The sequence below is a fragment of the Nanorana parkeri genome, unplaced genomic scaffold, assembly GCF_000935625.1.
Source record: "Nanorana parkeri isolate BGI_ZX_2015 unplaced genomic scaffold, ASM93562v1 scaffold177, whole genome shotgun sequence".
Lineage (NCBI taxonomy): Eukaryota > Metazoa > Chordata > Amphibia > Anura > Dicroglossidae > Nanorana > Nanorana parkeri.
Genome location: NW_017306445.1, coordinates 1,181,769 through 1,206,609, shown reverse-complemented (window position 1 = coordinate 1,206,609; position 24,841 = coordinate 1,181,769). Strand labels below are relative to the sequence as shown.

At 40.5% G+C, this 24,841-nt stretch overlaps 1 protein-coding gene across 2 annotated transcripts in view; it reads right to left on the bottom strand.

The window, feature by feature from the left end:
• Positions 1-7,407: 7,407 nt before the first annotated feature.
• The window catches only part of PIK3CA (phosphatidylinositol-4,5-bisphosphate 3-kinase catalytic subunit alpha), a 55,191-nt gene continuing 37,757 nt past the window's right edge, over positions 7,408-24,841 (bottom strand). For both annotated transcript variants that reach the window (XM_018554906.1, XM_018554905.1), the window contains 10 exons: positions 19,924-20,088; positions 19,270-19,373; positions 17,877-18,048; positions 17,650-17,756; positions 17,202-17,323; positions 14,276-14,354; positions 12,346-12,516; positions 10,476-10,593; positions 10,247-10,398; positions 7,408-8,257 (listed from right to left, as the gene is read on the bottom strand). In XM_018554906.1, the coding sequence (XP_018410408.1) occupies positions 7,987-8,257; positions 10,247-10,398; positions 10,476-10,593; positions 12,346-12,516; positions 14,276-14,354; positions 17,202-17,323; positions 17,650-17,756; positions 17,877-18,048; positions 19,270-19,373; positions 19,924-20,088 (1,461 nt within the window). In that variant the 3' untranslated portion in view covers positions 7,408-7,986. The remainder of the gene's footprint in view (positions 8,258-10,246; positions 10,399-10,475; positions 10,594-12,345; positions 12,517-14,275; positions 14,355-17,201; positions 17,324-17,649; positions 17,757-17,876; positions 18,049-19,269; positions 19,374-19,923; positions 20,089-24,841) is intronic.

The window sequence follows — 24,841 nt, the reverse complement described above, 5'->3', positions numbered from 1 at the left end:
TGCAACTTTCCTCATCTGAGCACAAAGTGCACCAGATGGTTATAATGAACCAGACTCTCCAATTCAGAAATCGGTTTGAAAAGGACATCGTGAAACAAACAGAAAAAAGGTAGAAATGTGCAACAAAGTTTGTTAATATTTTTGCAATGTACATTGATCACGTAGAGGGGATTGTTTTTAGCTCAACAAAAGTAGAGTTACAATTTAAAAGTAGAACTTTGGATAAAGTGGGGAATTGAAAGAAACTGTTAGGTGTTGTTACCACGAACCTTTAGGGGGTGTCCCCTCACTTTCCATCCCAGACACACAACTGGAAGAGTAATTCCCACATTTAAAGAGGACCTGAACGGAGGAAGCCAACATTTGTATTGCCAATTGCCTGCAACAGACCCTTTTTCCCCTTACTTTAAATACCTCGTGTCAAAGCTGTCCTCTCACGATGATTAGTGATCTGATAATTGATGGAGGAATAGTCAACCAGAAGCAGGAGAGGTTTGGAAAGCAGATTCACAGAATGAGTGAAGCAGAAGCAGGGAGATGGCTGTCTGCTGGTCCACAGGTACAGCTTCCTTTGCAACAAGGAGAACAGCGAGCTGCACATTAGTAACATGACCAAATCTCACTCTGAATCCAGTGAGAATAGTAGTCAGGAGCCAGCAGTGGCTTAGATTCCCGCTGCAGACACACAGTGTAAGCCCAATAGTATGGACAGGACGTACATGGCTATCCTTCAGGAGAAATTCCAATAACAAAGCAAACCTTCCCTTCAGATCCACTTAACCAGCTGACACAGAGCATGTATTGACTCGCCTCCTGCTCCAGAGCCAACTGTCAAATTTTTTCTCCTGCTGATAGCTGTCAAAAAGAAAGGAAGTGAGGCAGAATCCACACATCAGGTACACACAGCAATACAACCTAACCATTCTTCACTCTATCCAGAAACAAAGCAAACATTTTGGAAGGAATTCTGCTTTAATACAACAAATGCGAATACAAAATAAACAAAGTTTATTTTACAAAGCAAATATATTAACAAATGAAAGCACACATTGCAAGATTTTGCTTTTGTAAGTGTAAATAGGATTCATTAGGGTATTCCAACAATCAGTCAGGCAAAGGAGTGTATCTGTCAGAGATGAGGACAGTAACAGTCCCACCAAACCCCTATGTCCAGGCTGGGTACAGTCATAGGGGCTTCCATTTAAGGTGCAACTCCACTAAACTGCATTCAAAGATGAATCTGACTCTATACCCTTTTTTTCATTTGTTTAGAGAACCATGCCCAGCAATTCCGTATCCAATCATCTTTAAGCTCACTCTGTCTAGGTGACAGACGTGTGGTTCTGACATACAGTGCAGCATAAAGGACACAGATGAACTCTGTGCACTGGTGAAATTACAGGGGCAGGGAGGTGATTATTAAACAGCACATTCACCTCACTCCTCCCACTAAAAGACAAAGTGTACTTGCCCTTGTTGAATGCTACATATAAAAATTAATTTCAAGAGGAAAAAAAAAAAGTTGGGAGTACATTAATAAGTGCAACAGCCACAAAAACCCCATGTCAATTACCATCCTTCACCTTAGTAACTAAATCATAGACCTGAACCACCGAAGATGTAAATGCACAGAAAGCCTCTATTTCAGCTTTTCTAGGGCTAGGAAAAAAAAAAAAGGTTTTGGAACAGGTTTAAAAATTGCATTAAAATATTCAAATATAATTGATTTCATTTGCTACAGAACTAATGTGCTTTGTGCCGATGTAAAAAGTGCACTAAAAAAAAAGGGACAAAAGGGTTGCACGTGCCCTTGTTATGAAAGAACGTTCTACAATATAAATACAAACATACACACACACACGGGCAATGTAATAGTTGAATTGTAAAATAATAACTAATGGAAACCTCACAGTCTGCACCACATTGCCTTATAAAACTGGATTAAATCTAATGATGCAAACAAAAACAAAACGTTTTTAAAAGTGAGTACATACATCAAATGGAGTAGACCAACAGTCCATATGAATGTCATCTGCTGCCAAACAGCAAGAGAATGAACGTCTTCACAGCCCATAAATTAGAATTCAAGCCTATTTAAACACTGCATACAGTGGGAAAGAACTTGAAGACAAGTGTAATGTGTTGGTAACTGAAGGGTGGTATATGCATCAATGGTGGTAAAGATCCTTCTTGTAGGCAGAACAGTTTTATAGGCCTTCTACTAGTTAAGCTTTACCAACCCCCCACACATTCTTTTTGCCATAGTCTATTAATGCTATGTATGGGCTTATGGCATTGCAGAGAGAAGCCTGCAGCTACGCTGCAGGCAGAACAGTTACACAGAGCTAATTTCCGGGCTCGTTAAACAATTAAAAAAACACCTTGTGCTGTAAAGCTATGAACAATGCGAATGAACGACTTCATTAGCAACCTACAACCAAACATAAGGGCATGGAAGAAAAATCTGTTCCTTTCCATGTACTGAAATGACCAAACAAATTTTTTCAAGCATATATTATTCCCTTTAGATGACCAGACATTTGTTTGGGCCTGCTAAAATTAACTACCCCCTTCTAGTCAACTGAAAAAGGCTTATTCCTATTTTGTTACATGGTTGAAGGTTTCCAAGATTCTAATGCATCATCAAGATATCCATTGAATAGCATTCCAGTGTAAGCCTCATAACCTATTTCTCTTACTCCACTCTTCTGGGGTGTGACCATCGCTGCAATGAAATCACTTTGAATGGGGCCTAGTTGTAAAAACATTTAAAAGAATTTAGTAAAAAAAGTGCAAAAATCAATTAGGATGCATGGCAAACTAAATTTGGTTTAATTAAAGCAAACATTTGCCCCCTTTCACTAAAAATCACATCTGCATGCTTATATAAAAATCATCCTACATTCATTAAACATTTTTATTTTACTTACAATATCTTTTTTTCTACTTCCTTGTCCACTTTGGCACAAATGATGAAATCGTGCCATAGCGTTACATCAGCAGAGCATTGCAGGGAAATCTCATAAGATCTCAGGGAAAGGCATTTTCCTCCCCGAGATGATGTGCATGGTCACATGTCCTAGTCACATGTGCCAGAGTTCCAGGAAGTAAAGGGAGATATAGTAATCTGCCCTTTGTGAAAATGGCCACTATGAGAAGACTGGGAGAGAAAAGAAAAATAAGGTATTCGAAGAATAAAAAGCCGGCAATTATCTACAAGTATCAGTTCGTAGATTGTCATTACTAAACATTTCTAAAAGGTGCCTTTGCTGTTATTTTGAAGATATGAGTAAAGTTTCTCTTTCAAGCAGAGATTTAGAAAAGAACGATTGAAAATTCTGCTCATTCCTTCTTGCAATTCACTCTCCACCACACAGCATACCTAGATTCCTAAACTCTCTCTTCTAGACTGATGTTAAAGCCATGCTGCTTACGGTAGCTATAAACATGACTCAGCATGTGAATAGCTATATTCTGATGAGATTATCTCGGGGCTCTCGCCTCCGATCAGCAAGCTCTTTGTGTTCGACTGACAACACTGTGCAATGCAGTAAAACATGATTGGATTTAATTGATACCCCTTCTTGTCCCAGTCTGTACTGACAAACAAGGGGATTATAGGAGGACAATATACAGACAGACCAAATTGCTATTTAAAAAGGGAAAGTATAGTGTTTCTTCATTTATTTAATGCAGCATTTGCCTTAAAGAAAATGTTCTTATTTTTGTATTACACAAAAATATCTGTAGATTAGCCACTAGAGGGGACTTTGAGTGGCTTCATGACATTTGAATGGTCGCATATGACATTGCAGGGGTAAGGTCTGACATTGTAGAGTCTTTAAAGACAGGACCTGGAAATAGGAGGTAAGTGGAGGAAGTGCAACACTTCAGATTCCTAATATAAACACAGGGATACATGAGGATTGCTTGCAGTATAGACATTCTTATGAATCAGATGCAATCCTGCGAGGGACATTTTTAAATGGAAAGCATAAATCAGAACGACTACAGCCAAGGCTCATATTGCCAATAGATTGTAATGATGAAATCGTGTTCAGTTTGGAAAATTGAATTGTAATATTGCTCTGGTAGATGTAGACATGAATTGATCAAATGCCTGAGATTTCATCTGGGAAGAGAAACCATTTATTTATAGTTTATCCACTTCAATTTCCAATAATATGAACAGTGTCTAGACTCCAATTTTCCTGATCTTCACACAGACGCAGTTGTGTTCCACATGATAAAAGGACATGGTTCAATCCACTATGTATATTTAGTGACATGGATTTGCATGTTTTTGGCTCCGTTCATTCTATTTTTATCAAGCAATTTTTTACAGATACAGAAAATGATCCCAGAATGTTTTATTACTAAACATGGAAGGTGATTAGCACTGATCCTGGCTGCATAAAAAACACAGGCAGCTAGAGGAAATGCAACCAAAACAGGATTTTCTTCTACAATTGAATGGACTTAAGTCAATTTAGATATTTTGTGAAACAATTCTACAATCTACATCTAGCAAATGTATGGATTCATAGTTGGTATACTCTTAATTCTCTAATGATTCTCCAGGCAAATCCATACATTACGGAATTTTAAGTTTCAAGTATTCCTGTCATGTGCGCACACAAATAAAAATATGTCCACCAACACATAGTAGGCACCCTAGGGCCATGTCTTAACTACAAGGTTTTAGTTTGCCTCACCAAGTAGGCAAGCTCCCAGGGATCCCATCCAAATACCAACTTTCCCTAAGCTTCTGTTTACACTGGGGCTTATCAACATGAGTCAAACATGCATGATTCGACGCATGTTCACGATATCTGCACAAATGTGGAACGCACTTCCACATGGGGACATGAGCCAAAAGCGGGGCCTAAAGTTAGAATTTACATAAAGATAGGCAAGTCCTCAACTCTCCACCTGAAAGTGCCTAGCCTGTCAGAGGGCAATACAAGCACTGAATGGTGGGACGTGGGAGGGAACACACACACACACACGTCTTATTTTTTTTCATAGCTAGTTAGAGGCAGATCAGAATATGAGCAAGTCCCCTTTAGGTTAGATTTGGTATTGGAGGGTACCTGTCAGATAGATGGAGTGCATGACAGATGTGACTCCAGATTAAAATTATGGCTTATGGCATTTTATTTAATCCCCAGAGGAAAGTTAGTGTTATATCATCTGGTGTTTCCCTTCATCTAAGGCCCCTTCACATGGTCTGGAGGGGATCTGTGCATGTGACATTCATATCCGTCCAGGTTTTCCTCCAAGCTGAAAAGACCAGAACCCACGCCAGTCTATGGAGAAAACGGATATCAATGGACATGTGTCCGTTTATATAAGATTACCTCCAATCTGGCCCCATCAGGTTCGGCAGAACACTGTTCCATTCTGGGGCAACCAGATGTAAGTGGACACTCATCCATTTAGATCCGGCAGTCCATAAACTTACATTAGGCAACCGATTGAGTCCGCCTGAAAAACTGTTAGGCACACCCGTTCGGACAGCCTGTCTGAAAGTGATCTAAGGGTCTGTATTGATGGGCTTTTGTTCACTTCAAAATTGCTTTTCTCCATATACAAGTCTATGGAAATTAAAAAGCAGCTAAAGCACGTCAAACACATCTGCAATCAATTCTGAACGATCTCAGAAGCATCTCAAACTGATGTAAAAAAATGCTACATTTTTCCATTAAAGCCCATCACTCCCTAAACGTATGGCAGGCCACATGAGCTGTTCAGTATATCAGCAACGTTTTACAAATAATGGGCCATGTAAAAGGGAAGGGAGTTTAAAAATGAGTATTCCTTTAAAAAACCTATGACTATTAACTCAGTCTTCCTATGACATAGTGCACCCCCTTAACAAATTCATCATAAATAGGGTAACATGAATTACAATTAACATAAGCAACAAAGAAAGGAAAAAGACAATGATCATTCCATACATATCTTCAGAAGTACGTCCGAGAAGGTGCTTCTGTGTGCAAAGACTTCCCCAAGGAGACTGCAAACTGCTGCAATATATGGTAAACAGTAGCAGTCTCTTCCTTTATGCAACATGAATCAGGCCTTGTTCACACCAAATGCAGACCAGATCCGGTCAGGTTTCTGCACACGCAGTGTAGTGGGTTGTGCCGCGTTTTAGACGCGTTTTGAATGCGTTTAGGGCCGGTTTTGGTTAAAAAAAAACATTTTTTTAAAGTTTAACATGGACTTTCAGGCACTTGCATGCGTTTTTGATGCGTTTTTGACCAGACCAGATCCAGAGCAGGTAAAATAGGGCTTGCCGCATTTTTTTCATCCGGTCTGGATCCGAACGCTGCCATGTGAACTGGAGGTCAAAATACCATAGGAATACATTGGACGCAGTTTTGATCCGATCTGCACCTGCTCTGGTCCGGATCTGCTCCGCGCTTGGTGTGAGCAAGCCCTAAGTCAGCCAGTCAAACAACGAAATTCAGTATGGGGCCACTGAACAAAAATCTGTACTAAACTTCTGCATGCCAGTATAGTAGGGATTTTGCACAAGACAAGGTCAGTTGCAACCATGAGCTAGATTGTGACTGAGCCTCTGGCCTGTAATGCATACTGTGAGGGATTTTAGTGGTCACAAAACCCCAAAACAAAATATATCTTTAAAAAATTACACGGTAGGATTACTTGTGGAAACGAATGAAATATGAGCTTGATGCAAACTGATATAGGGAGATTTATGAAGAGCGCGAACCACGACCTGACAAAATATTGCATCTGTGCTTTTCAGCATCCCATCATAAAAATGTAGCAGGATATTACACAGAATAAAAAAAAGGAATCTGTCAATTTATTGATGAATGAATGAATGTATGTATCAGTGTGCAAAAAAACTGCATACATATATAAACTCATGTACACACATATGTGCAAGCATCAAAAGACAAAAAAAAAAAAAAAAGCGAAATATTTTACCTCAGGTAATATAAAAATAAATCATGCAGACACTATAAAGTGAATGCAGATTACACTTAAGATAATATCTTTAACAGAAATTAAAATAGGGGTTAGATGCCAGGTACATTTTGTAACATAAAACAAAATTCCTTACCATAGCCTAGGAAGACTATAAAAATAAGAGATACTTTCAATATGAGCAACATTCTTCAGTGCAATAAGCGTTTAACTTAAAACAATCCTAGTCCCATCTGGTCTCTTATATTGTAGTAGTAGTAGAGGGGGAAAAAAAAAAGAAGTACAAATGCATAATGACAAAGTGAAGTAATAATGAGTGTTAGGGCCAATGCGAACATTCCCAACACACACTTACTGACTTCTTTTAAACTTTGGAAAAGTTTGAAATGATGTTCTTACCAACGGTGCAACTTCTGCAAACTATGAACAAAGATATACATGTAAAAAAAGAAAGTCATAATGCTAGAGAAAGACAGTGATGGAACCCTCCTTCTCACAAGACAAATGGTATCACATTAAGGAAAAATAAAAATGGACACCTGTTAAGCGCATCTATAGTTGCATTGCAATTGAACAATACTGTGAGGCATTTAGGAAGGAAGGTCCTTTCTGTCTGGTTTCTAGTGTATTACTGCACCAAGATTCAAAAGTCAGCAATCCAAAACACACATGGGAATCACAAAAATATTTCTCTATGCCAAACTTCTATTTGTATCAAATAGACCATGACCATATACATTGGGTACTAAAATTCAAGGTAAGAGGATAGCCTCCTGTTTGACCTTAAGGCAAAACATCTGAAATCCAGACTGTAGCTTTTGAAATGCTTTCCTTTAGTGTTGTTGTAGACCCTGTTAGTGTTAATGGTTCTGGGGCAATCATGTAGCTGCTGTTGTAATCGAAACGCTCTCGGTGGCTTGTGCAATTCCCATGCAGCCGGTCTTTGCTGCCCGCCTGTAATAACAGTGCAGTGAGGAACCCACAATGTGGGTGGCAAGTTACAGCCTGCTTCAGGCTTGCTGCTCAGTTCAAAGCACGTTGCTTTATTGTGTGGAAGATCCAGTCTACTTTTGTTGTCCATCCGCCATGATGGGCGTCATTCATCTGTTTCATGAAATATTCCAGCGCTTCCTGTTCGGATTTTTCCAAGGCTAGTGTCTTTCTGATGTAGGCTATGTCGTCAAAAGACTGCAGTTCAGGCATTCCAGAGCCAAGCATCATGGAAAAGAGGTTGATAAAAAGATTGGCATGCTGACGTATTGCCAAATAGGCTTTGTAACACATTTCTTGAAACCTAGGAGAAAAGTTACAGAAAAAGAAGGAAAAACCAAACAATCAACATATTGATATGATAATATGCGTGATATGTTTATACCGCCCAGAGTTTATATAGCTGGGTTTTTAAAGTGACACTAAACTCAGTAGGGAAATCTTAAAAATGCATTCAAGTACCTGAACTATTGAATGTAATGTATATACTGTACACATTATCTGTGTATCACTGTAGATCCTCAAATCATCTCTGAATTCATGGTGACACTGTCCTTCCTTCTGGAGGGTGGCTACTTTTGTTCCCCATGGTCCCTGTGTGTGTTGTAAAGTAGCCACCACTCCAAGCTCGCTCCTGTGATGGACTACAATCTCATGTTTAGTTTATTAATTTGTATAGAGATTGTAGTCTATCACAAGAGCAAACTTGGAGTGGTGACTACTTTACAACACACACAGGGACCATGGGGAACAAAAAGTAGCCACCCTTCAGAAGAAAGGACAGTGTCAGCACCAATTCAGAGATGATTTGGGGATCTACAGCTCAGTGATAGATAAAATACATTTTTGTTAATAGTTAGGGTACTAGAATGAATTTTTACGATTTAACTCCTCAGTTAAGCGTCACTTTAAAACAAATATTTGCTAGTATCACAAAATATTAAAATAAAATGTATATTTTTATAATGCATCCTCTGAAGTAATAGAGAACAAAAGAGTAAGCAGAGTGGGTGCATGTAAACTCATGACAGGCCTGCAGTTTTATCTCTTAAAGAGCATCAGTGATCATCCCTTAACAGCACACAGCACCAAGTGCATTTGGCTCCATAAGCCTTAAATCAGTACTGCGTTATTTGCGTACATGCAAGCAAAGAACTTACAGCCCCTCCCCCAAGTAAATGACGACATACAGCGGGATGGAGCTACATTAGGCTTCGGACATACAGGAGTGGTTTAGCAGCTGATACATTCTAGCCAAAAGAGCATCACATCTAGGACACATTGAGAAAGCTTACAGCAGTTTTCTTGAAACCCCTAATGCACCCTTTAGCTTAAACTTTGGAGTGTTAAATACTAATCATAGTCAAACATGTAAACTTTAAAATAATCTTGCTTGCTACATTCTATTAAAACTTTCTAAAAGCTTCTTTAAGTTTACATCCGGCACTTAGTCTGTATTCAATACTCAAAGATTGTTTTGGTATTGTTTGATGAATCTGAAGTATTATGCTATAGAGCAGGGTTGGACACATTATTATGGAATTCAGGAGCCAGCCCCATTGACAACAGAAAACCATAAAGGTTGGACGCCAACTGTAATTAAGGAGCATGGTCTACCAGGTTCCCGGGATTTGTCCAGCCCTGCCACAGAATATGCAGTGCACTTGGCATTGTGCACTCTTCCGGTATGTGCTTTTAAGGGAGGTTGGGCTTCCTCCTGACAAACCTGCACCCAATTTAATCTTTGGCCCCATGTGCTCCAAGATGGAGACTCTCATAGTTTAGAGTTAGGACCGCACTATATGGAGGAGCCTTGACGTGGCTGTGCGGCTTTCACATTTTCTGCAGAAGACGTGTATCTAAACCACTGCTTTTAACCTTAGTGGTTAGACAGGTTTTTTTGCATGCTGGCTGGCGAGCCAAGGCAATGGGAGGAATTTATCAAAACTGGAGCAGACAAAATCTGGAGCAGATTTGCACCGCAACCAATCAGCCTCTCGAGCAAACTGAAGAGAGATGTTGATTGGTTGCTATGTGCAACTGCTCCAGATTTTGCTAAATTCCTCTCATTGTTATTTAGATTTTCTTACATACATATATACTATTCAAATTTAAAAAAAAGGTTCTCAAACTGGAATCCTAAAAAGGAATCAATTAACACAATAGGTTTGCTAGAAAAACAAGCTTTCAGGTCCAAGCCATCATTCTTTGAGAATCACAAACAAATCCATATAAATAAAATTGTTCCCATAGAGAAACTAGTGCTCTTTAAAGAAATTGTTTAATGGCTTACCTTTCAAAGTCCCTGGTTTTTGTGCATTCTTGAATCCCCTTGCTGATGACTATTAGAAAGTCCTGCGTTAACACAAATGGAACCCGCTCTCGCTTGTACCCAAACTTTTTCTTTTTGTGATCCAGAAAGTGCCCAAAATCTATGTGAAACAACTGACAGGGAAACCTGTGTTAACAACTGAAAAAAATGACCTAGAACATTGGAAATCAATCACAGAAATCAAACTTACTTGCCCGTTGTCCTTCACCATTATGTTACTATTGTGCCGATCACCAATTCCAAGAATAAAAGTGGCAACGCAATAACCAGCACACGATCGTGTGAACAAGTCGATAGCGGCATCATACCTGTAGAATACAATGAACAATGATTCACGCCAGACTTCTTCTGTATTAACTATCTTTATAAACCAAGAAACAATACGCATTTGCTTTTTATTAAAGACTTTCAACCAAAATAATTAAGTGAATATGTCAGGTAAATCAGTTACTTGCTCTGAGATTGGTGTTAGAGGACTCTGAGGTGCCCGGAGACATGGAAATAATTCCCTGATCTAGGCGGTTTTACATCACACCTATAGGTGATGACACATAATACAATCTGAATGCACGCTCCACCAAGTTTGAATGGTATGGAAATTAAAACAATTTTCCCTCTCAAAATATAAGAAAATTATTATATACAGGATTTATATAGCACCAACAGTTTGCAAAGTGCTTACAATATGAGGACATTACAGTTACAATACAAATCAAGACAAGACAGTAAGGAAAACAACTCACAACACCCCTTGTGTCTAATGAAGACATTTTCTGCTATCTTGTCACCCCTTCATTTAATTCCATCCAAATGTTATGATTGCGCTGAGCAGGTTCAGTTACATTTAGTAGACTAAAGCTATTTACACGTGTTGCAATAGAATTGTATAGACAACCAACAAAACTGACCAAAAGGAGGCATACAAAATGTCAATTTACAGCCGATTCCTCTAAACCTGGGTCTAAGGTTAAACCCCTTTTCTTTTTTTATACTGTCTCACCAGGCAAAAAATGAAAAATCACTGTGTAGTCCAACAATAAATGATACACTTGTACTTATACACACCATGTGTATAGTATTTTGATTCTATACAGCGAGTACCTGTTCATCCAGTCATTAGTTGACCAAGTGGCTTCCAGTGTTGGGTCAACAGCTATCGGTATTAAACATTTATTTTTTAATATTAGAAATGTTATTGAGAATACAAATCTTACTACAAGAGAGACAAAAGTACAATGGGTAGTGGACACTTTCCAGAGAAATATCAAATTGCACTCAGAAAACTGTAACCAAATAAATGGGCTACAAGTGAGGGCAGGCAACAATAATATGCCAGGTGATCACTATTAGCCTTTAGAGAAAAAAATAAAAATGTTCGCTTTTAGTTTTACCCTGAGAAGTACAAAAAAAGTTGCAGAAATCCTAGGCATGCGAGGGGTTTCCAAATAAAGGACACATAAATGAACTTATTTTAATGCATTGCTTTTAACTGTGCTATTTTTCTAAAAAAATAAAAATAATCAAAAACAGAGGAAAAAAAGAGTTTGTTTTTTTTCCCCTCATTTTTTAAATATTTTAATCTTCCTAAGGCATTAGGCACACATGTGATATACATATTTAGCCGATCTGTTTTCTAAAAAAAAACAATATATAATGTGTGAGTGCAGTTAGTAAAAAAAAAATATATTACTGTGGTGGAAGGATCACACAGCAAAAATTTGCGTCAGTCATTAACGAACAGAATTTGAAAAAAAAAAAAACCTCAGTCATGAAGGGGTTAATTAGTATTTTTGGGCCGACTAGCTGGAGTTGTTTGTAAGGGAATGTTTGTATTGTTCAGTGCATTCCCCTGCCCGTGTGCACCTTTCCTGTGCTTGTAATAAATTGATCTGAACGGATGCCATTCTTTGCTTTGTATGACAACACTCACCCGGAGCTACCAGTGCTTTAGCTAGGGCTTCAGGTCAGCTCTGCACATAGCTCAGGAGGCACACAGCACAGCATTTCAGAAGATCAATTTATACAGGTATTTGGGTTTAAGAAATAAAATCACTACTCACAGTTCTCCCTTGTTTTTATCCTTGAGCCACTGGTGTAATGCATGACTGTTGAACTGCAGTGCACCTTTGAGTCCTCCTTTACATTGAATTTGCATAATAGTATGCGAGCATCTCACCACCTCAATAAGTCCCACACAGTCTCCAATAGAGAGGCAACCATATGGCAGCATCCTAGAATAGAAAGGCACATCACAAACTGCGACAATGAATTCACCATCTGTATTGTATTCAGTAGTCATCATTTTTCTCTAATCGGGTAAGGTCATTTTTCTCCAGTCTTTGCACAGTGATTTTGGAAATATGAAGTTTTCTCATACATAAAACTAAGAAAGCTGTCAGAAATGGGGGCTGCTTTAACCCTTTTGCTGCCACCGATGTAAGGCTTAAATCATGGAAGGGCTTTTAAAAACATTTTATATTTCACAAGCCAACTGTCAGCTTTCTGGCTGAAGAGATTAACTTTACAGTCACTCGATCACTTCTACATCCCCCTGGAATGTGCTACCACACTCCCCCACCTCTTCCTTTCCAGTTGACGCCTCGTCTATGTATTGCCCCTTACGCTTGCCCAGGACTGGCATCTCAGGGAGAGCAGAGCATAAATCAGGGAACATCTGATATGAATATATAATATAAAAACACCACAACAACTTTTTTTTTTTTTTTTAAGCTCTCTGCCCTCGTGTACACGCACGAATGTAAACATGTGTAGGGTGCACCTACATATGAGAACGGCGATTGTTGGGTACCTCTGTGCACGGTGGAGAGAGCAATAATTCTAAGGACGTCATTCATGGTCAACTCTAAACTGATAACTTGTATAGGCTTTTAAAGCGGTACCTATGGACAATTTTGGGTGCCAAAGTTTGTCAACATTTCACATAATTTTAAGGCTTAACGTGATTGGTCTGCATTTATTTGATGCAACCTCATATTTTACCCAATAAAATAGGTAATCTGATGTGTTTGTGTGCACTAAAAATAACTTTATTGTATTTTTTTTACTGAATTTGGGTCTGTTAATATACAGGATTTATATAGTGCCAACAGTTTGCACAGCGCTCTACAATATAAGGAAGACATTACAATTACCCGTGAGAGTTTACAATCTAAAAGACTCTTCAGATTATCATGTGTCATAAAAAAAAATTGTAACCAAACATTTTATTCTACCAGGGTTATTTCCTTTCAGAAAATACTTCTAACCTGACGGATTCTCCTTAAGTCATCTTTGAGCTCTACTCTGCAATTCTTGTAGCTGTACCCTTCAATGCATTCTATGTCCAACTGATTGACCCTCACTTTACTTTGTCAAAAGGAGACAAAATCTTCCTAGAAGTGACCTGATTGCTTCTAAGCCACCCCCACTTTATAAAATAAAAAAAAAGAAGAAGAACAAAATAGTTTGGATGGAGTTTAAAATTGACGAAAACAAGCTCACTGTGTCCCATGTCGAAGTAATAACAGACTTTTAGACAGCTGTCATTTTATGAATATCCAAGCCGTTTTCTTGGCAAGATGAACACATGGAAGCACATTACCAGGCTTTTGTTCCAAGCAGGAAACGTAAACTATGGCCAAATTAAGCAGAAGCCAATTGACCTGCAAGTGTGTTTGTGGAAGAAATCCAAAGCACCTGGGTAAACCACAGAATCATTAGGAAAGCATATACACTTCACACAAAGTTCAACTTGAACCCATGACACACAGTACTAAAATGTTACAAAATCACCATGTGCCATAAAGCTGCAGACTGGCTAAGTGCAGTAACTATACTGGTAGTCAAATGGTGAATTGAGGCCTTTTCCGCAGTACCTCAGTCTACCCCGAGCGCACTAAGGGTAGAAAATTCATGTGTTGTCTGGAAGTGGTTAATGTGCCAGGCAAGGCTCTTATGTAAAACACAAATGCCACAAAATATCTTCTTTACCGTAAATCAAGTCCTTGATTCTGCCAAATGTTTTCCATAATTCTCAAAATCTGAAGAGTCAACATATCTTGCCGCAAGTCTATAAAAAAAAAAAGAAATTTAGCAATTTTAATTTAGTAAAAAAAAAACGTAAGGATGAAATAAAACTAGAAAAATATATATAAAAAAACTTGCGTGTTCAAGGATCAAACATCTTTTAAAACTAAACTCTTGAGTTGTCCTTCATTCTTCTGACTGCTTTACAAAATCTGCCTGGCTACTGTACATCATATAATCAAACAGAAACGGCTGCTTTTCTCTTACCTGCACCTTTTTTACCTCTAACTTTTCCCCAATTTAGGAACGGAAATGATGCCCACTGTAAACAGAAAACTAGGCAAAAGTCGTCCAGTTCAGACACATGCCTCACAGAGGTGATTGCACAAGGAATACACCTTGTGAGCAATCATAGAAGGTAATATTTCCTATAGGTTCAAAAGGCGGTTTCTGAAGTGCCAAAAGAACCAAATTCAAATCCTTTGGAGTGATGGGTGAAAGTAAAAGGGAGCCACATGACAGGCACCCGGCACAAAAGTCTTCATTAAAGCATAGGAGGGTAGTGGTCTTTGGAACGCACGTGCTGAGATTTGATCCTTGATGGCAATTGGGGCCAAAGAGTATTGTCTGGGAAGAAAGCTTCTTTCTATGCACAAAGTGAAGTATGCCTTTCAATGTGCAAAGGCAGTCCCTTTGCAGTAGTAGACTTCCTAGCCTTAAGCATCTTAGGAATCACAATTCTGAAAGGCCCCTTTCATGCAACACCTCAGACTCTACAGCCATGCATTAAAAATCAGCAACTGTGAAGCAGAATAGTACACTGGTCCTTGGGATATAAGATCCTGACTATCACTATTGGGAAGAGCTCATGGTGTGTCTGCCAGGAGTTGGGTACAGTGGCAGTACCACATCCATGTGGGCCAGTCCAGTGTTCTGAATATCATGAGAAGGCTCTCCATCTCAATCCTGTGGATCAGAAGAGGAAAGAGCTTTAGAGGGAGAAAGGAGTAGATAAGGCAGATAATTGTCCACGCCTGGGATGTGAACTGCGGACAAGGCTGGAATGTGAAGTTCTGCCCAGGACAGTATGCTTTCTATCACTCTCGATGCAACAAGACTCCTGGTTTCTCCCTAATGGTTGATGTACACCACTGCTGGATTCTAATTGGATGAGCCTGCAGTCCGGATGTCCAGTATTGTAGGGCCAACAAAATAGCCCAGAGCTCCAGAATGTTGATTGGGAGACAGGATTCCTCTGGTGTCCAATTCCTCTGCATCCATAAGGTCTAGAACTCCTCCCCAGCCTGCCAGGCTGGCATCCCTTGAGAATAGATATTTTAAGACATCAGAAGGAATGATTAATCCAACTCCAGAGCTGCATTGCTAAGCCACCAGGGCATAGACAATGTGGCCTTCCTTGACAGTTTAATCAGATTGTCCAGGAAAATTTGGCCTACAATTAAAACTGCGCCGGCCTAAAGCAGAAATGGGCAAATGGAAGTGCCTCAAAAAGGAGGCTACCATCAGGCCCATGACTCATGCAGAAGCGCTGAGCTGGTCTAATCCTGGATAGAACATTTTTCCAGAGAGTCTGGAAGTGGAGAGTTTGAAGTTTATGTTGGGGAGTCTCTGAGTTATGACAGATCCCTGCGACTCCTCAGAGACATCTTCAAGCAAGTATTTTTGAGACTCTTCTGCAAATACAGCCTCTGCCAAGGCCAAAGCCAGGTTAGATAATGATTCTGCAGGGGAAGGTGCTGAGGTATGCTTATGATGTCTACAGTCAGGGTCAAAACTGCAATTTCACCCATGAAACCCTGCATAACTGTGGTGAAATTCTTAATGGGTTGAAAACAGAGGCAGGAGCTAAGGAAGACTCCCAAGGAATGTAGGGACTCAAACTGGGGATAGTGTTCAATGCAGTTTGTGTGGGCCCCATGAGAGAAAGCACTGCAGGCTGTCCTGGAACGGTTAGGGGATTGCAAGCTGTAGGGACCCGGTACAGCAGGACTGCTCCCCGTATGTTTGTGATCCAACATGTTGCAATGCAAATCGGGTACAACGTAACTCAGAAGAAAATGCAAAACCTTGGGTACAAACAAACCAGCTGCTGAAAGCAGATGTTTAAAGCGCCAGAGGTGACCAGGTCACCCAAGGCGGCAACAGAGGGCTCCTTGATGATCTATAATGGGTTTTATGGTGTTATTTTTTTCCCATATTGCTGTATTTAATAAATGATACATGTACTACACAAGCAGTGTGACGGTTTCATATCTCGTGTGTTTTTGGCCCGCAGCAAAGTGGTTCGGTTCTCATTTGGGTTAATGCTAACTAACCCTGTACACAAAGGTCTGGAAAGCACAAATGCGGAGCCCAGTGCCCGAAGGTCACATTCCAGGCAGGCTCCACAATCGTCCAGTTCAACGGGTAAGTTGTAACTATTGCTGAGATATGTTGATCCAGATACCTCCAAGAAGCGAGAAAAGGTCTTAATTGAAGAAGAAATAATCTTGAAAAAAAGTTAAGGCTAGTAAAAACAGGTAATGTTTTCAAAGTAAAGAAAAGGTGTCAATCCTCCTACAACACTAGCAAAAAAACCAGAAATGCTGGGGAGTGGGAGGGGGGTTATACCAGGTTGGTCACGGTTTTTGTTTGCCGGTGTCCTGCTGCAAATGCAAATTTTCATTCATAAACACTAAACAGTGATAGAGAAAACATATATACTACAAGTACATGATATATCAGAGAGAAAAAAGGATTGTGCAAATATTTGCATTTAGAAAAAGTAAATAATAAATACAGCCTGAACTGATTGCATCGCTTAGAAAATGAAGTACAATATGTAACAAAGAACATTACCCTCTGGAAATAGTGCATTTTTTAAACTCACCATCTCCATTCTTAAAGATGATCTCATTATTCAGGAACAGCATCTCAGACATAATATCTGGATTTTCCCAGTTAAGCCAGAGTGGCCTTTTTGCAGAAGACATTATTCTGCACTCTTCTAGCCTACAGAAGAGGAGGATGCTTCATTATAAACCTTCACTTGTACATCTGAAACGTTATGTTAAATGGCATAAATATACAGATATTTATACACAACATATGTCCAAACTCAACCCATTATTTCTCTAGGCACTTACAGCATCATTGTGCTATGGGGAACTAGTTCCCAATGAAGCCTACCAAACGTTTCATATAGACAATAAGTACATTAAAAATAAAAAAAAAAGGCATGACTTACACAAAGTGGAATTTAATCTTCTGATAAAGGTGAAAATAAAACATCACACATATGTTACATGTATGTCACAGTACTCTGTGCTTGTATATACCTGAGTGTTCCTAGCTGGTGAGCAGGGTTGAGAGGTGAGGTAAAGCCTTGTAATGCATCCATGAAATCTGGTCTCTTCATTTGCTCAACTAGAAATTTCATTTGGACCTGTAGGACACAATCAACATACAATATTGCATACTGTTGTAACCTCAGCTTGGCAGATAACACACATTATAGGCAGTTTGTAAATGTATTATTTAAGGTTGGTAAAATGAAAGAACTAACCTTATGAGGCTCATCTTTCTTCTCCTGCTTGAGGATATCTGTGAGGTTAATGAGTTTTTCCATGGCCTCCACTTGTCTACTCAGATGCTTGAGGTACATGCCGCAGGCTCGGCAGTATGATTCCAGCAATAAACCAAACCTCTGGCTCACGGTTTTGTTGTGCATTTCTGACCTAACAAGACAAATTCAATGTGTTAACATTTTATTATAAGTGCACAGTACTTGCTACACAATGGGACCAAGGTTGATGGAACAAGGTCTGCTTACTTACTGAAGGTGCACTCCCCACACAAAAACTGCACTAAAAAAATAGAAAACCCTTAGTACCTAGATGACTGCAATGTTAACACCCTTCTGGGAAAAATAATTCCAGGGAATGCAGCATAGCCAAAATCTCATGATAAAATGCTTCTGCATTGTGCTAGAGCATCATCCCGCAGGATTTAGACTGCTCAGCAATCCTCAGGATCTCATTGGACAGATGATGAATCCACCTTCCCCACAGTATGGAAACTAGGGGTAAAGTATTTTATCCACAGTTTTTCCTTTCCTTTCAGTGCAGCCTATTGGAATGGGGAGGTGATCATTAGTAAATAAGCAGACCTTGTTTCCTGGTGACAAAGAATAAGGGCTAGTTCACACCAAGCGCGGAGCAGGTGCAGACCGGATCAAAAAACTGCGTCCAATGTATTCCTATGGTATTTTTAGCTCCAGTTCACATCGCAGCATGCAGATCCAGAGCAGGTCAAAAAACTGCAGCAAGCCCTATTTTACCTGCTCTGGATCTGCAAACGCATCATAAAAGCATGCAAATGCCTGGAACGCACTGAAAGCCCATGTTAAACTAAACTGTTAAACGCGTTTTTTTAGCCAAAAGCGCGCCAAAAACGCATCTAAAAGACTAGCGTGCGTGTGCAGAAACCTGACCGGATCTGCTCTGCATTTGGTGTGAACAAGGCCTAAGAGGATTGAAAGATGCCTGTTTGGAATTGCCAAAACATGTTATTGAATCACAGAATTCTGAACACTGCCCTACTAAGGTATTCCCCTTGATGACTACATCAATTCACTTTGCAGCCAATAATACCAATGATCACAAAAAGCATTGCTACATAAGTGTGGACTAAACATTGGTTAAGCTTTGTTTTTGTCCTTTATCTTTTATTGTACAGGATCTGTTTTTTTCTTTCATTAAACCAGGTGCATCCGTATAGGTCTTGCTGCATGGCGGTGTTTATGGGGGCTTGACATTATTACCTCGCCTCCCTGGATGCACAGGCCCTGGCTGACATTGAAGTAACATTTCTTCATAAATACCAAATAAAATGTAAAAAAAAAAAAAAGAAGAAGAAAATTTTGTAAATAGGCGGAATGAAACAATTTGTGGGCTTACTTTAGATGCCAGAAAAAGAAATGTCCAATTCTTTGATTAGTTAGTGCTTTCTTCAGTAGACATCTCACTAGTAAATTGTCCAAGTATTGTTCATACTTAAGAACCTGCATATAAAAACAGAAATAAAGTTATATTTTAGACAAGCCTATTTTTCCATTCAAGACTACCATGTCTCACAGCCCCTATTATACTTTTGTATTTCACTGCTCAAGATAGAAAGAGTATACCTTTTTTTTTTCTCATTTTATTTAATGGCTAGGTTTTGGTTTGATACTTTTCCTATTACTATCATCAGAAAAAATGTGACCATTAAACATTGCTGCCAAAATACTCGGTGCTCACCATTGACTAACATGGGGAAATCCCATCACACATGTTGAGCACCACTGACAACACAGTAGGAATCTAAAGCAAGGTGCCCTAGTCTCATGCTGGAAACCAGGAGCCCATTACTTATACAAAGCACTTCAAGCAGGCAGTACCAGCAGCTCTTTCCCCTGTAAATAAGGGTAAATAAGGGTAAATAAGGGTAAGGACACTGCATCACCAAAGCATTAATCTTCTTCTCTGTACACTTCAGCAAATACTAGATTTTCTGCATAATAGTCTGCATGCACAGTGAGTATTTGAATCATTTGCCAACAGAAAAGTTACCTGTACAAGTTGAATTAAATACTGTGACAGTTTGTCATCGGTCAAATACTTCTCAAGACATGTAACTGCAAATGACCGTACTACCCTATCTGGGTAATTGAAATCCAGCAGTTCCATTGCTTGCTCAGGTCGGATTGCAGGCCAGTCTTTAAGAAGGCAGTACATCTGTAACGGTAGAAAAAAAAACCATTAATAAATATTGCATAACATGCAGTTTACATTGAGCACAAGAAATAAAACGAAAAACATTAATTCAGTGACAAAGTGCATTAGTGCTCAAAAAAGAAATAATATTCAATTTTTTTTTGAAATCAAGACTCCCTTACATACAATGGTACAGAGATCAAGATCTTTCAAGTATTACCATACAGCTCCTCTACATCCACTGCTAGAGACGCTACGGGAAAGGAACATCCCTTACTGATGGAGCTTTCACTTTTGCCTAGTGTCAACACACAGTGCTCTTTAGAACCTTCGAAACGGTCCCTCCATTCTGGGAGCAACTTCATCAGTTCCTTCTTCTGGAATTGTACTCTGCGTATCACCCACCAGATGGCTGACACAATCCACAAGCAAGCCCTTTCAGCTGCATCTCAAAACGTGAGCCCTCTGCAAAGTCCAGACTGCAAGAACAAAGCCCAGCACTCCAGTGCTTCCTTAGAGTCTACCCATGTGTTTGAGAAAGAATCAGTCATCGATGGAGCTCCCAACTTGTGAACAGATGCCAGCAAGCTTTGACCAGATAAGTACTGCATCTGTCTTTCTTGCTGCCTCTACTGCCCTACTGGCTCTTATAAACCCCTGATCTCTTACTCGCTCTATACCTGCTGACTTGTGGCCCAGCTCTGTATAATCTGCCATAAAACTCTTGATTCCTGCACCTGACTGCCAGTAAGCATGCCTCCCAAACATACCGATATCATAAACACACTTTAGGAGTTAGTGTCCATGTCTGTTGGAGGACATCCCACTATCCTCTTTGCAGCACACTGCTCCCTTTCATACGCAGATTCTCCTTCCACCAGCCATACACATTCCCAGGAATGGACATAGCCTACTGCTGCAACTATAGACTAATTTCACTTCTCAATGTAGAAATAAAGCAATATACAAAAATCCCAGTAAACTGTCCCCATCTTTCCCTCACTAATACACCTTGATTTAGTATGCTTCATATCGCTTCGAGAGGTGCATAACGCTATCAAAGCATTAAATCTAGCTCACTGGGTGACAAACACAGATGGGATGCTTTGTTTTCTTTCCACAGATGCTGAAAAGGTGTTCAAGTGGCCTGGGACCATATGTCAGCAACACTACAACACTTAGGCATACAATTCTGAATATGATCTAGGATATACATCCTCTATTCTATCGCACAGGCCAGAGTTCATGTTAACTAGAGCGGTTGCCCTCTAAGATACCTGTCCACCTCTATCCATAAATTTATTCAACATGCCTTGCTTGACCACCCACTTATAAGCAATACATTAAAAAAGTATTCTCTGCTCTGGCAACACTATAACCTATCCTTAAATACAGACCCCCCTCTAACCCCAATTTGCAACAACCCTGCATGCCCTCTAGATACTTGGTATTTTGTAAGCGACTGGCAACCTTTCAATCACTTTACTGGAAGACACCTCTTACTTTGCAGTAACTTTCAAGACAGACAATACCATAACACCATTAAATTGAAAAACTTATTGCTCTGGTCCTACCTGCTACTTAGACATTTTCTTTTTAACCACTTCAAGACCAGGTGTTTAGACCCCCTTCCTGGCCAGGCCATTTTTCAGTGTTCAGCGCTGCGATACTTTGACTGACGTTTATTCCGTCATGCAACGCTGTACTGAAATGAATTTTAGCCCCACTAGGACACCTAATCTACACCCTATACCAAAAAGTACTTGAACCAACGAATCCAGAGGTGGACCCTAACTGCAACAAAGGGGAACGAGAACTATAGATCAGTTTTACAGACCAGGAATGGGAAAACAATCAATGTAACTACCCAAAAGAACAACGTTAAAATTTGTTCAGGTTGGCATCAAGTACACCTACACAGGCTTTACCCTACTTGTGACAGCTTGTGTTGAAGGTGCCAGAAACAAGGTGTCCGTTTTCCTGTCCAATCACACAAAAAATTTGATAGGACATCAATCAATACATCATCAATCAATACATCCCAAAGATCACCTCACTCCAGATCTTGCTGTACTGCACCATATAAAATACCCCTCACATAATTATAGGAAAACCTCGCTATTCCACATCCTAAATGTAGCCAAACGGGCAACCTGACATATTGGTAATAAACTTATCAACCTTTCCTGAAGGTCCACTGGGACCAACAAACTTTAGGAAATGTAAGAGGATACACATCTCTCATGACAGATTGCCGCAAATTATACTTAATTGGACTTGCTGGCTATACTTTAACCACTTCCTAATGTCTCCATAAAGAGGACCTGTCAGTGTGCCTTTGCTATTATATAGGGGGGTTGTTATCCCCCTATATAATAGCAATAACAATAAGTGCAAAAAAAATATACATAAATAAAATAAAAATAAAAAAGTAACATAAAAAAGTAACATAAAAAAGTAAAATAAAAGTCACATATAAAAAAAGTGAAAAAAACCCCCCCAAAATGTTTAACTCCCCCACCCCCACGTTCACGCACCTATAAACGTAAATACGTGTCCGGTGCCCCAGCGCGCAAAAACGACAATTGCGCTACACGTTACATATCGCAGCGAACATCGCAGTGAGAGCAATCATTTTAGGGCCATCAATCACTGATAACACTAAACTAATGAGCGTTAACAGCTTTTAAAGTGTCGCCTATGGCCAATTTTTGGTAATCATTGTTTTTTGAGGTTTCGCGCGCGCAAGCAATTTTAAGGCTTGACATATTTGGTGTCTTTTTACCCGACGTGACCCCGTCTTTTATATTTTACCAAAAAATTGGGTAATAATAAATGTTTTATCATTTAATATAGGGGAAACTGTTTTGTTTTTTTTAATTTCGGTAATTTTTCCTTAATATAATAATAAAAACCCCAGTGGTGAATAAATACCACCAAAAGAAAGCTCTATCTGTCCCCAAAAAAGGGTATAAAATTCATTTCAGTACAGCGTTGCATGACGGAATAAATGTCAGTCAAAGTACCGCAGCGCTGAATACTGAAAAATGGCCTGGAGGGGAAGGGGGTTTAACACCGCGGATGTCAACTGGTTAAAACAACCCCAGCATGTGCTTCCCAATTTCCCCCAAAGCAACCTAAACTGGGCCCTATGTGAAAGACCACCTTACTAGCCTTGCTTTGCCATGCTTGAAATGTCTGACATACACCCAGAAACTACTGTTTGAGATAGAATGAAGAAACATTAGAACCTCTGTTGGGTTTTACTAGAGAGATTTACCATCACTTTCTGTTCTGAGGACTGTGAAGTGAGGGAAAATCTGCAGCAGGGTAACAGACTAAAAAAAAAAGCCGCCAGATGTTCTAGCATTCCTCTACTAAACTACCTCCCGGCCGTTGTAAAAAAACGGCCGGCCGGGAGCTTTCTGGATGTAACAGGCCATGTATATACACGACCTGTTAGCCCCGCCCACTCGTGCGCACCGTGCGCGAGCGGGAAAGACACAATTAAAAACAGGCAGCGACGCCTGTTAACATACAAGTGATCCGCCGGATCACTTGTATAAGCTGTCGGCCCGTGTCCCCCTCCGCAGCCCCCCCTCCCGCTGTCACACTGGTCCCGGGCTCCGCTGTGCACGGTGTGAGCATAGTGCTTCTCTGACAGGGGATCAGAGGGAGGTCGGTTCCTCGCTGCACCTTCATACACCTGTTCCACCGCTTCACACCCATACAACTGTTCCACACAGCACCCCACAAACCTATTCCACTACTGCACCCATACACCTGTTCCACCACAGCACCCCCAAACACCTATTTCACCACATCACACTCATACACCTGTTCCACACTGCACCTCCATACCCCTTTTCCACCACCACACCCCCGCACACCTATTCCACCACTGCATCCCTGCACACCTGTTCCACACTGCACCCCTATTTCACCACTGCACCCCCATACACCTATTCCACTACTTCACACCCATACACCTAGTCCACACTGCACCCCCATACACCTATTCCACCACTGCACCCCTATCCACCACTGCCTCTCCACACAGCTGTTCCACACTGCACACCTGTTCCACCACAGCACCCCCACACACCTGGTCCACACTGCACCCCCACACACCTATTCCACCACTGCACCCCTATCCACCACTGCCTCTCCACACAGCTGTTCCACACTGCACACCTGTTCCACCACAGCACCCCCACACACCTGGTCCACACTGCACCCCCACACACCTGGTCCACACTGCAGCTCCGTACACCTATTCCACCATTGACCTCGATTGTCGGCGGGCCAGCAACGAGTGAGGGAGATCGCGTCGAGGAGGAGAGCAGCGGCGTGCGCGGCTTCAGCGGTGGGCGTGGCTTCGGCGTCCTGTCGGCACGGCGGGAGCAGCGTGCGGTGGGCGTGGCTTATGCGTCCTGTGGGCACGGCGGGCGCGGCGGGACGTGAGCAGCGTGTGCTTCAGGCCGCGTGTAGAGCCCCGAACAGGGAAATCAATCGATAGCCGACGAATCGACGATCGAAAACGTTGGTAACGTTTTCAATCGTCGATTTTAATCGACTAAATCGATTAACTGTTGCAGCTCTAACCATTTACACTGAATATTACCAGATTTCTCGATTAGAAAATATTGCATCTCTCATAAAGCACATATGAAAGTCTTAGTGTGTGTACCTATACACACACACACACGCACACACACACACACACCTATATACCACCAATGGCTGAAATACAGAAAGCCCTAGACTAGAAATT